Below are 13337 nucleotides of genomic sequence, written 5' to 3'. Positions count from 1 at the left end.
GTGGCTATGAATATTTTGTACAACCCTTTTTTATTATCTCTTTAGGGCACAAACCTAGTAATGGTATTGCCAGAATCAGAGAGTAGGCATTCTTTTAAAGTCCTTTGGGCATAAATCCAAATTGCCTTCCAGAATGGTTGGATCAATTCACAACTCCACCAGCAGTATATTAGTATACCAATTTTGCTACAATCCCTCCAACATTCATTATTTTCCTTTACTGTCATATTGGCCAATCCACTAGGTGTGAGGTGTACCTCAGAGTTGTTTTGATTTGCATTTCTCTTATTAGAAGAGATTTAGAACACTTTGTCATCTTCCTGGCTTTAGATCTGGCACTCTATCCACTGTTTACCTCAAGCAAAGTTTGTTTCATGTTCTTCTTAGTAGGAAGAGACCTTAGAGCCCATTGAGTCTGGTACTCTCCCTTTACATTTAGAGAAACTAAGATACAAAAATGGAAATGATTTGCCCAAGGTCCCATGTGGCAACAGAGCTGGCTTTAAATCCAGAGCCTGTCAATATTCAGTTGAATGTTCCCCTCTACTAAGACATACATGTATAATGTGCAATGTGCTAGACAGATTTACCTGGACCCCTGCAGTTAATACATTTGGATGCTGGTTTCAAGATGTTTCAGTCAGGGTCAAACACTGAAATTTATCCTTCCCCCTCATGCCTGCCCAAGCAGGTAGTATTGAGACAAGTGTTGGCTAAATGGCAAAAACTCTCCATGAATCTGCCCTTACAGTTCCTGGAGGACATCCCTAGATCCTGGCTTAGCAGGCCCACCTGGAGGTGACCATCTGCCTAAATCTATAATGGCTTACAATTTTAGGTTGGTGACGAGTTTATATATATTCTTGGGGCAGGTAGGTGACTCAATAGTTTGAAAAGTAGGTCTGGAGACTCATGGCCCTGGGCTTGAATCTGGCCTCTGATACTTCCTAGCTGTATGACCCTGGGCAAGTCACTTAACCCCCAATGACTAGCCCTTATCACTATTCTGCCTTGGAACCAATACTCAGTATTGGCTCCAAGATGGAAGGTAAGGATTTTTTTTTAAAGAGTCTATTATATACATTCTCATTTGATTTCCTAACTCCATAAAAGAGATGCTTTTAGTCCCATTTTACAGATGGGGAAACTGCAACTCATAAATTATATGGCCCATCCAAGGTCATACATCCATCTAATGGATGAGGGGCAATTTGAATCCAGAGTTCCCTGATGTCAGGAGTCCTGTGCTCTATCCAAAGTTCCATGCATTATTTCTCTCCCATAAAAGATGCCTTCTCTAAAGGGAGGAAGTAAGGCAGGGAGGGAGTAAACAAACAAATTTAAAATCAAAGTCCCATGCTTTCTCACTCCACGTTTAGTTCAGCCTAGACTCAAGCCTCAGCTTCTGACGAGGACCCAGAGGGTTCAGAAAAGGGGAGATTTGTCCCTGAAGTCAACGGATTCTCCACAATTCAGTCAACAGACCAGAAAACAAGTTCTTTTGAACTGCCTCTCCCATCCTCCCCTGAGCTGGCCCATGAAAAGAGGCTCAGAGAACAGCCAGTGCAGTCTTCAAATATCAGCTTTATTGGTTTCCAGTGTTTCTTTTGTGAATCTGGGCTAAGCACACACGGACCCAGCAGGCTCTCCCAAGCCAGACCTAGTGGGGCGCTCATACTTCCCTCCACCCCACCTCCTCCTCCCCCCTGCTTGAGCCTCCACTGGGCCAGAAAGAGGAAGGGCAGCTCGGTCATCACGAACGGAAGCGGGTTAGAGGCTGGAGAAGGCCATACAAGCAGCGACAAACCCTTCACCACCACCATTCGGCTGCCCCTAGCACAACTCGCACTCACAGCCTGTTGGGACCAGTTCCAGTTTCCCATTCCGCACCCCATTCCTAACGCCACACCGCACCCTACAAATACCCAATTGTCCCCCTTTCCCCACCCCACCCCTCCCCACGCCACGCCGCGCCACGCCACGCCGCCGCTGCCGTCGCCACCCTCGGTCAGCCTTCAGAGGCCTCTTCTTGGTCAGCTGGTCCCGCTGCCCTGCAGGCACTCGTTGGGGGTGTGGCTGCTTTGTTTTCCTGGCGCAGATGAATAGAGCTTCTCCCTCCCTTCCTCTCCCCTCCCCACCCCATGTCGAAGGGACTCGCTTTCTCCTCCCCCAACTAGTGGAATCCAATGGTGAAACAGAGTCGAAAGAGCCTAGGGGCTCAGCCGGCGAACTCCAACCCCGGACTCCCCCCGTTCCTCGATGTACCCACCCGCTCTCCACCTCTTCGAGGGATAAGGATCCCTCTGTGCCGTCAAAGGACAGGAGAGGCAGCCTGTGGCTGGTACTGGTGGAAACTGCATGTCCTAACATGCATTGCTTCCAACACCACTTACACTTTCACCCAGGCAATCTATGAAGGGGTACATAGCATTATGGGACACGTAGTTTCCAAGGGCTACTGAACACATCCCCCTGGGAAGTCTGTGGTCTACCACTACTAAGCCCGCCTCCCCCCTGCCCCTGAAGCACACCTTCCAGGACATGGCTCAGAGCTCAGCATGGATGGGGGAGAGGAATGGAGGGGAATCCCCCCACCCTGCACCCAGGGAAGGGCGACATCCTGGAGGGGCTTTTCGATGGCTTTGGGTCCTGGACATCCAGTTCAGAATACATCTGGGGAGAGAGCAGGGGAGGGGGGACAGGAAAGAAGGGGTCAGCGCCAAGCAGCCTGGAGTACAGCAGAGCAGCCAAGTATGGGGGGCCCCCTGAAGCTTCATCCTGGGGATCAAATGAGGGGTCCCCATCTGGGCCAAGCCTTGGTGATCACCCCTTACCCCAGACCACCCCCCATCTTCTGGAACCTCTATTCTCCAGTGCAAAAGCCCAACAGGGGATGGAACAGCTAGAGGAAGAAGGGAATGGACTGGAGCTGGGTTCAGGGTCAAGGGACTATTGAATGTACTCTAGCCACTTTAGCCAACCTACCCTGAAGACCCATGGCCCTTCCAGCTTCTTCCTCATTCAGTGTCAAGGCCTTTTGGGGGAAGAGGGAAATGGAGGGGTATCTTAGCCAGCCAGACAGCAGGGAAGAGGGGAAAAAAAGAGAGAGAGAGAGATGTCTGAGGAAGGAGGCAGTGGGTACAGCTTCAAGGAATTGCAGGAGGCAAGCAACAGAGACACAGTCAGATATCATCACTGCACCTTGGGCCTCACCCCAGAACCACCCAAGTGGCAAAGGGTAGACAGTCTACAACTGCACAAGAGGAACAAAGGTTGATATTCATATCATCCCTCACCACCATCAATCTAGGACAAGCTCTCCCAGACCACAAAGTATGCCCCCCAATACAAGCTCCCTGGTAACTCCAGGTTGAGACCTTCCTAAGGCCCCCACTGACCTCTGCCCAAGGACAATCTCCTTCCTCCAGATGACCTTTTCCTCCCCAGTGACTAGACCCAGCTCTCATCTGTCAAGCCTGACTCTTCTGACGAGCCTGACTCTTCTGTGCTGGGCATAAGCAACAACAGAAGCAAGAGCAGCAGAAAACCCTATGGCCATAGCAGACTCAAGCCCAAATTGGGGCTAATGGTTAAGAAGGGAAGCCCATGGAGGCTTAGACAGTGTTAGAGGGGTGTGAGTTGAGCCCCAGCTGTGAGAAGAGGACTTCTCAAAAAGCTAACTTAAGGTGCCTGGGTCCTAGTTTTCAGAGGATGATACAGCGAGATGCCTTATCCTCAGAGGCCAGGCTGGGCTCTTTGGACTCTCTCTGGGCTCCTTCTTGAACCATCCCCACATCCCAATCCTGGTCCCAGGCCTCAGGACTCCCCTGCCATTGGTGGGCCCGCTGCCCACCTGCAGACTTCTTTTGGCCTGACTCTTGGGCCCGGGTTCCAGGACTCCCAAGTCGTGGACTGGTCCGCCTCCCACCTGCAGACTTCTTCTCAGATCCATCCTGACCCCGGGTCCCAGTATTTCGGAGCCGTGGACTGGCCCGCTGCCCACCTGGTGACTTCTTCTGGGTTGCCTCTTGAGTCCAGGCCCCAGGACCTACATGCCTTTGGCTAACCCGACGACCGCCTGCGTGCTTGTCTGCTGCCTCTTGCTCAGACAAGCTATAGGCCATGGCAAGTTGCATGTCCTCATCTTCATCAGAAGGCTCACTGTCTGAGATGCCTAAGGAACGGAACGCCTTGGGCAGAGAATCACTAGACTCACTGTCCAACTGCATCTGTTCTCGACGACTCAGCTCCAGGCCCAGTGCCAGGTCGTCAGGGACACCTATAACAGAAAAAGGAATCAGTTCTGCCTGACCTCTCTGCTAAAACCTTCCACGTTCCCACAGGTTCTCACCTACTCTCCCATATATGTCACTAATCAAGTCTCCAGCAGAACCCTCCAAATCTCTCTTGGTATTCTCCCCATCTGTCCCATGTCACCAGGATGGTGCCTTCTCAGAGTCCCCCCCCCATGTCCACAGGTAGCCCTAATCCTCTCATACCTGCCCTTTGAATAATCCAAAGGCAACTTCTCCCACCCAATGAGAAACCCAGAAAGAGAAGAAGCTAGGAATTCCTGTCTCTGAGCTCTGTGACTGTGCCATTTCTTACCATTGACAAGGACTGACTTCAGCTGCCCATCCTCCTCAATCTCTACCCGTTCTTCTCCATTCTCCCTGATTCTGTAACAGAAGGCACAGTTACTTCTGTTGGGTTGTGCCCTGCTCACCAGCATCCTCCTCCCCAGGGTGCCACAACCTCTAAACTCCTACCCCCACACTCTCCTCCCTGTCCTTAGGAGTAGAACATTTCAGAGCCTGTAGGGACCTCAAAGATTATTTAGTCCAAACCCTTCATTGTATAAAAGATGCATTTGAGACCCAGAGAGATGATGTAATGCCTTCTAAGGAGACACAAATATTAAATTGGGCTGATGGAGAATAAAAAGCTTCATCTACAGACTCCCAATCAATGACTATATGCTTCATCTACATCACAAGGAGCCTTACCTTCGAGTTGTAATTCGACGACCATCCACATAAGTGGTAGAGGTGGACACAGAACGTAGGGCATGGGCCCCACTACCAAAGGAAATGGATGAAGCAAAGGCTGTAGAGACAAAGGGAAGAGAGAACAAAATCAAACTTATCTAATGGCTGAAGCCACCAGCAAAGAAATGGCTGGACTGAGGAAGCAGCTATGGGACCAAATGAGCATGTCTCCTGAGTCAAAAGTACAAAGACTTCAGGAGTCTGTGTGGACTAGGCTGGGGGCCTATGGATCAATTGAACAAATATTGGGAATCGAGCAGAAGAAAGGATCAAAGGGTAGAGATGAAGGAGTGTGGGATTAGGGCCTGAAATGTGAGGGAATAGCAATATCTACCTGGACGGGCAGAAAAGGGAGACCCAAAGGAAAAGAAGGTTCTGCGACTCGTTGGGCCCTGTCCTAGGCCTCGGTCATCTGCAAACAGCAAAAAGCTCCCTCAGTATTGATTGAACAGAAGAAGAGAAAGATTCTCTTCCTGTCACTAGGGTTACTCCTAGCTTCCTTCCTTTCTTTTTCTTTTTTTTAATTTGTTCATTATATTAACATTCTTAGGTATCTCCCTCCCTCCTTCCTTTCCTCTCTCCCTCTCCTGGCCAAACTAGAAAAGGCATAATTTGACCAAAAATTCTATGTGTGTGTGTGTGTGTGTGTGTGTATAAAACTATATCTTGCTTATTTCTATTTATCAGTTCCTTTTCTGGAGCTAGACATACATAAGTCATTCTTCAAAAAAATATTTCTGTTGCTGTATATAATGTTCTCCTGGTCCTACTCATTCCACTCTTCTTAATTTCATTATGGAAATGATGGACCCTTGCCTGAGAGACTGCAAAGAAATCCCCCTCTTTACGGTTCTGGAACTCATACCTGAAAATCTTTTTTTCCCTCAAGAGCTCAGGTCTTTTCACTCCCACCTTTAGTTTTAAACATCACTAGGATGGAGGAGGGATATCAGATCACCTACTCACCAAAAATTTCAGAAAATGGGTCTTGGCTTCCAAAAAACTCCCTGAAGACTTCATCGGGATTTCGAAAGGTAAAGGTGAATCCCCCAGATCCAGACCATGGACTTCCTGAATCTGCTAAGGGTTTGGAGGACAAGACAGGACAAACACATAACTCACTTACTGCTCCAGATGACACTCCATATGGAGGATGTACACAACTGCTCCCCAGGAAAAGCCAAGGGGAGGTGACCATCCTTGACCATCCTCATTCATATTTCCCTTCTTGCCTCATCAGGAACTCATCTCATACACCCATCTCCCTCCCCATTCTACCTACCAGCCCCAGAGAGTCCGTCTTTGCCATAGCGGTCATAGATATCCCGCTTATTCTCTGAAAAAAAGAAAATATGTGTGTCAGCTTTCCCCAATGGCTGTGGTAACAACATAGTCATGTCTTTCCATTCCCTCCTTCCCCCAACTGCCACAATCCTGAGACCATCCATGAGTTGGCTGAGGTTGTGGCTATCAGATTTGTCTTGGGTGTAGGGTCAATGGAAAGGAGGGACATATGCAAAATGAATGAAGACTAAAGCAGAGAGAGAGAGAGAGAGAGAGAGAGAGAGAGAGAGAGAGAGAGAGAGAGAATATTCTATAAGTCCCCTCCAGACAGGAGGTAGAGCATGGATTATCCCAGGGAGACATGCAAACTGAAACAGAAGCAGGCAAGGGGGGTAATAGGGGAGAATGGCTACAGGGACAGATGAAAATTCTAGTTCCAAAATGAGGTAAACAGGCTTCAGGCCCTTACTGTCAGACAGCACTTCATAGGCTTCTGCAACTTCCTTAAACTTCTGCTCCGCAAAATCCTTGTTATCAGGATTCTTGTCTGGATGCCACTCTAGTGCCTTCTTTCTGTAGCTAGGAGGAAGGATATGGGGCAGTGTGAGAGGGGTCCTGCTGACACTCAATCTCTTCCTATCTCCTCCTTGTTTCTAGTGTTTGCCCAAGGTTGCCAGGGTTCCTTCTCTCCCAGTCCATTCTCCACTAAGAAACCTTAGTAGGCAATTCACCCCAACCCTTCTACTTCTCTCTCTAAGAGTTTGTTTTGTTGTTGTTGACTCCTTGCAGTCCAGTCCTGACTACTTGACCCCATTTTGGGTTTTCTTGGCAAAGACACTGGAGTGATTTGCCATGTTTGTTTTTACTGTGTTTTTATATTCTTTCTGTGGCTATATCCCCCCAGCCCAACTACAGTGTAAACTTTTGGAGAATGGAGAATGTGTTTTATACTTTTGTATCTATCCTTCCACTTTGCCCTACCCTCTGGGACACTTAGCACAGTGCCCTGGAACTGGTAGGTAGTGAGAAAATGTCTGTTGATAATGGAATCAAAGGAAGAGTAGCCTTCTTACCCCACCCAACGATCTCCCCAGATGTACTAGGGGTCTTTAAATAAGCCTGCAGCGACCAATGAGAGGGCAGAGTCAATTGTTTTCTGTTTTCCCCAAGTATTGCCCCTTCCACCTCAGTTCCATTTTGACTCTGCCTCATGATAATCAGGCTCCCTGAATCCAAAAGCAGGCTGTTTGTGGATATCTCCAGCAAAGGGAGAAGCCTGAAACTTATTGGGACTGGGTTCAGAGAGGGAACCCTCTGTGCAACCCACATGAGCATTTGCACAGGATCATGGACTTCAAACACATCATCTTGTCCAATCCCTTCGCATTACAGAACCTGAAGATCAGAAAGATGAACTCATTTGTCCTTGATCACACAGCTGTTAGTAACAGAATCTAGATTCAAACCCAGGACCCCCTCACACCAAGTCCAGAACTTTTTTTCACTATATCACAACACCTTCATTTTGCTAGAGCTTTATCACTCCAGGAGCTTCAGCTCAGGCACTGAACTGGCTTCCCCTTCCCCAAAACAGCCCCCCAGGTCATCATTTCCTCAATCCAAGAGACTCTGAGAGAGCCCCAGATCCTCCAGGAGGCCTTGCTCCCTCATTGCTGCTGCCAGGCATACCCACTGGTGCTGGCTTGACGTTAAGAAGCTTCCTGAGAGGAGAAGCCTCGCTGATGCCCAGGGAGAGGGGCACTTACGCCTTCTTGATGTCATCAGGGGAGGCGTTTGGAGGCACATTCAGGATCTCGTAGTAGGAAGATTCCATAGCAGCCCGTCTGTCTATCTGTCCCTAATGAGGCTGCAGAAAAGGAGTCTGTCAGTAAGAGATGAGAGTTTCCCCAAGTGATGGGGAGGAACGTACTCCTCCAGGGAGAATTCCTAGGCAGAAGGGCGGCTCAAACCTCACTGGGTTTCTCTTACACCATCCTTCTTCTCCAGAGGCTTATCAGTCAGCCCCAGGAACACGCCAGCCCTGGCTGTTACCTATTTAGCTAACAGAGCCCAGGCCCAGCTAGCCCTATCAGAGTTCCCTGCGCTCATTCCCAGTAGCCCTCTCCCCCTGGAAACAGAACCGGCCCCTCCCTATCCCCATCCCCATCCCGGTCCCCATCCCCATTCACCACCGAGGGGCCACCCCGACCCCCCAGCCCAGGCCAGCCCTCCAGTGCCATGGAGCCCCGCCCCCTTCGCCCCCTGTCAAGGAAAAGTGCTAACATTGGCAGCCTCCGCTCCCGGCTCTGGCTCCCGAACTGCGCAGCTCGGCCCAGCACTAGCTTAGCCAAAGGGGCCGAGCATGCGCTGGAGGCAAGGAAGCTACTAGACTGCGAATAGCTGGCGCCGTGCCCGGCTGGGAGACTGGATGGGGTGGGGGTGGGAGGGAAGAAAGGCGGGCAGCAGAGGCTGCTCGGAGGTGGAGGCGGAGCCGAAGCTATTTTGGGCTCGTACCATGACGACACCGGCAACGGGACCAACAGGCCTAGGCAGAGACAGACACGCTCCAAGGATGACGCACACTAAAACAGAGGAGCAGCCAGGCAAACAGGCTCATCCAAACAAGTTGCCCATCTCCCTCTGGTATTCAATGCGCGCCGAGTAGCAACAACCCTCCCCAGACACATACACTTCACACAAAGTTGGACGCGCAGCCCAAGGACCCCACAAACGCCAAACCTAGGGATCCTGGCTCCAGAGCTGGAAAGGATCGCAGAAGCCATTCTAATTCAACTTTTATTATACAGATGAGGAACCAGAGCTCAGAGAGGGCCTTGTGCCCAGATACTATATTCAGCAGAGTTGGAATCTGAACCCAGTCTCCCTGATTCCAGTCAGTCAATAAACCTGTATTAAGTGCCTGCCATTGCTTTCTACTGTAGCAGATCACACAGCTCAAAAGAAATGGAATTTTAACCCAAGACCACCATTTCCAAACCCAATGCTTTCTTTTTTTTAGATTTTATCTTATTTTCAGTTGCAAATTCTCTCCCTCTCCCCTCCCTTACTTGTTGAGAAGGGAAGAAAAATAAAAATCCAATGCAAAAAAAAATCAAGTTCCAACTACAAATATATATAGTCATGGAAAACAAATTTCTGCATTAGCCATGTTCCACAGCATTCTTTCCACTGTACCAATCCCTTCAACTCAAAGTGATTTTATTTTATTTATGTGCTAGATGTGGGGAATACTGAAATTAAAACAAACATACACACTAAATAATTCCCCTCAAGAAACTTAATTTATCCTGGCAATAGCAAATACTAGGAGGAAGGCCTCCAAAGAAAGCTTAGAAGAAAAACTTACTAAATTCACTGTCTCCTTCCCAAACTTATTGCTTCTATAATCCCTCTTAATTCAGAATCATCAGATTTCCACCCCTTAATGCAAGTGCAGAAAGCTAAGTTTGAGCTTCTGTCTATTTTCATCAATTCCTCAATCAAATATTTCTTCACCGCCTGCCCTGTGCCAACAATGTGTTGGAAACTGAAGAATACAGAAAACTTTCAGACATAATATGGGTCCTCAAGGTCCTGGCCCCTATTCTCAAGTGTGCCCAAAGGTTTGGTATCTTTTCCTTCCTCTACACCCTCTCTTTTACTGATCTCATCAGATCCCATGGGTTTAATTATCATCTCTAGGTAAATGACTTCCAGACCTATATATCCAGCTCTAATCTTTCCCTTGGGCTCTAGTTAGGCATCACAAATTGCCTGTTGGATATCTCCTTCTGATGTCCCACAGTCATCTCAAACCTAACATACCCTAAATGGAACTCATTGTCTGGCCCTACCCACCTCCCTTTGCTTGAAACTTCTCTTATTTCTGTTTAAGGCATGTATGTATGCCTTTCAGTCACCCATGATTGAAGCCTCATTGTCATACTCTTCCCTCTCCTTTACTTCCCCATACCCAATGAGTTGTAAAGTGTTCTCAGTTCTACCCCCACATTTCCTAAACCCATCCCTTTCTTTATACTCACCTTTGTCTGGGCTCTTGTCTAGATAAGTATAATAGTGCAGAGAAAGCTAGATCACACATCGGAGAAAGCAATGGATTTGAAATCAAGAAGACCTGAATTTATATCTGACCTCAGACATTTACCAGATGTGTGACCCTGGCCAAGCCACTTAACTTCTGTTGGTTTCAGTTTCCTCATCTGTAAAATGGGGATGTAATAACATGTACATACTTCCCAGGGTTGTCATGAGGATCAGATGAGGTAAATATTGATAAAGCATGACATAAACTAATAGCCTCCTAACTGTATTCTCTGATTTTGGTTCCTGATCTCATCAATCTATCCTCCAAAATCTGCCAAAATTATCTTCCCAAAGTATAGATCTGATGGGGTCACTCTCCTGCCCAGGGAGACTTCCTGTTGGCTCTAAGATAAATGACAAACTCTTATATAGGAAAGACCCTTCATGATCTGTCACCAGCCAATCTTTCCAGATTTATTTCCTGTTCTTCCTTTTTGTGAGTCCTACATTTCAGTTAAACTAACCTATTTTGTTTTCCCAAAATTCAAAGTTTCATTTCCCCTTTTTACAAGCTACCCTACCCAACTCCCCCACAACCGTATTCATCCTTCTGAGCTTCTTGCAATCCTCACCTCTCTTCAAAGCTCAACTCAAGCTGTACCTATTAGAAACTAATTCTGAGGTCCTCAGCTATTTGTGCTCTCTCTCCTCAAATAATCTTGTATGTACTTGTATGTATATGTATAAATGTTGTATCTCTCCCACAGAACGTAAGCTCCTTAAGGGCAGGGACTGACTTTCATTTTGGCTGTTTATCTCCATGCTCAGTACATTGCTTAGCTTTTTGCAGGCACTTCAATCCTTGTTGAATTCAAATTTACAACCCAAAAGTCAAAGTAAGACTGTAAACACATAAAGCTAGAGCTTTCAGAAGTTAGTGAGAAAGAATAGTCTCTCTGGCTTAGCTCCTCTACTTTTCTGAAACCTTTAGCCCATGACTACCCTCTCCTCCCAAACATTCTCTCCTCCTTGGGCTTCTACTCTCTCTCTCTCTCTCCTACCTTCTTTCTGGATTCCTTTGCCGGTTCCTTTACTGGTTCACCATCTTCTTCCCTACCCCTAAGTGTGGGTGTCCCCCAAAGCTCTGATCTTGGATTTCTCTTGCTCGGCTCTTTTCCTTGATGATTTCATTCTGTTTCCATGGATTCAATTGTCACCTCTCTGCACATGCTAAAAACCTATGCATCGGGCCCAACCCTAATCTCTTCTCTCAAAATTCTGATCCTACATCACCAGCTGCTTTTGCTTATATCCACCCACACATCCTACCAGCACCTCAAACTTAGAATGGATGGCCCTGACCAGACAACTTCCTAAACCTCCTCTCACTTTCTCCCTTCCTATTGTGGTCATGTGCCAGCATCTTTCTGGTGACTCAGGCTCAAAGTCACAGCCTCATCATTTACTTCCCCTTCACCCACACATGCCAAATTGGATCAGTTGCCAAGACTTATCAATTTTATTTACACACCATTTTTTTTCATTCATTCTCCTCTGTCTCTGCCCCCTACTGTTACCATTCTAATCCAGGGCCTCATCACTTCTCACCTGGACTATTTTAAAAGCCTCATGTCTCTCACTACTCTGGTCCCTTTTTCAAAAACCACAAATAGGGGGCAGCTGGGTAGCTCAGTGGAGTGAGAGTCAGGCCTAGAGACAGGAGGTCCTAGGTTCAAACCCAGCCTCAGCCACTTCCCAGCCGTGTGACCCTGAGCAAGTCACTTGACCCCCATTGCCCACCCTTACCAATCTTCCACCTATGAGACAATACACCGAAGTACAAGGGTTAAAAAAAAGAAACAAAAAACAAAAAAAAAAACCACAAATAAAATCTTCCAACAACACAGATCTAACCATATCGACCTCCTACCTATACCACACACACACCTCTCAGCTCAAAAACCTCAGTAGTTCCTCATTGTTTCTACATAGTTAAGGTTTTCCACAGTCCAAATCTAGCCCCAAATTATCTCCTTTTTTTTTAACCATTACCTTCTGTCTTAGAATCAATACAGGTATCTGTTCCAAGGCAGACAAGCAATAAGAGCAAGGCAATTGGGGTTAAATGACTTGCCCAGGGTCACACAGCTAGGAAATGTCTGAGGTCAAGTTTGAACCCAAACCCTCCCAACTCCAGGCCTGGTGCTCTATCCAGTGAACCACCTCAGTGATCCTCCATATAACCTTCTGACTTTTTTTTTTCATATCATTCCCCTTAATACACATTATGTTCTACCCATACTGGACCTCTAGTTGTTTCCTGAACTTGCCTTCTGTCTACAAAAATTTGTATAATCTGTCTTCCCATGCCAAAAATTCACTCCTTCCTATCTCTGACTTTCAGAATGCTCCTCTTCCTTTGAGACACAGCTCTTGTGTCATTGCCTCCTTAAAGTTTTCTAGAGTCCCCAGAGATTAAAGTATCCTTTGTTGTTGTTCACTCATTCTTTTCAATCAAGCCTGACTCTTTGTGACCCCAGTTTGGGTTTTCTTGGCAAAGATACTCATTTAACAGTCAAAAAGGGTTAAGTGGCTGGCCCAGGGTCACACAACTAGTAAGTGTCTGAGGCCAGATTTGAATTCACAAGGATAAGTCTTCTTGACCTAGAACTCTATCTACTGCACCCCACCTAGCTACTTCAAAATATTCTATCCTTCCTTGGATTTTCCTAGAATAATTTGTTCCCTTTATTCCTAGAACAAGAATTGTTCCTAAAACAATTTGTTCTCCTTTGTTCCCTTGCATTTATTTATGTGTCAAATCCCTACCTTCCTGTAGAATGAAAACTCCATGAGGGCAGGGATCATTTAAAAATCTTTGAATCGGGTAGCTCAGTGGATTGAGAGCCAGGCCTAGAGACGGGAGGTCCTAGGTTCAAATCCGGCCTCAGACACTTCCCA

The 13337-nt window shown here is 47.2% G+C and overlaps 1 protein-coding gene across 1 annotated transcript; it reads right to left on the bottom strand.

Annotated features, from left to right (window-relative positions):
- Positions 1–2970: 2970 nt before the first annotated feature.
- DNAJB2 (DnaJ heat shock protein family (Hsp40) member B2) lies at positions 2971–8655 on the bottom strand. The gene is made up of 10 exons (XM_044667567.1): positions 8616–8655; positions 8099–8199; positions 6802–6911; positions 6331–6384; positions 6015–6128; positions 5383–5460; positions 5007–5106; positions 4609–4679; positions 3854–4279; positions 2971–3065 (listed from the first exon to the last, which is right to left on the bottom strand). The coding sequence occupies exons 2-10, from the start codon at positions 8164–8166 to the stop codon at positions 3028–3030; spliced, it is 1059 nt and encodes a 352-aa protein (XP_044523502.1). The 5' UTR covers positions 8167–8199; positions 8616–8655; the 3' UTR covers positions 2971–3027.
- Between the last annotated feature and the right edge of the window lie 4682 nt (positions 8656–13337).

Source organism: Gracilinanus agilis, chromosome 3, assembly GCF_016433145.1.
Source record: "Gracilinanus agilis isolate LMUSP501 chromosome 3, AgileGrace, whole genome shotgun sequence".
Classification (NCBI taxonomy): domain Eukaryota; kingdom Metazoa; phylum Chordata; class Mammalia; order Didelphimorphia; family Didelphidae; genus Gracilinanus; species Gracilinanus agilis.
Note: the sequence above shows the minus strand (reverse complement) of the source record. Positions and strands in the feature narration are given on the sequence as shown.

Coding starts and splice junctions, on each gene's coding strand:
- DNAJB2 (XM_044667567.1), bottom strand. CDS start 8,166: ATGGAATCTTCCTACTACGAGATCCTGAATGTGCCTCCAAACGCCTCC. Junction 6,912..8,098: donor CCTGATGACATCAAGAAGGC/GTAAGTGCCCCT, acceptor CCTTCCTCCTAG/CTACAGAAAGAAGGCACTAG. Junction 5,107..5,382: donor TCCCTTTTCTGCCCGTCCAG/GTAGATATTGCT, acceptor TTGTCTCTACAG/CCTTTGCTTCATCCATTTCC.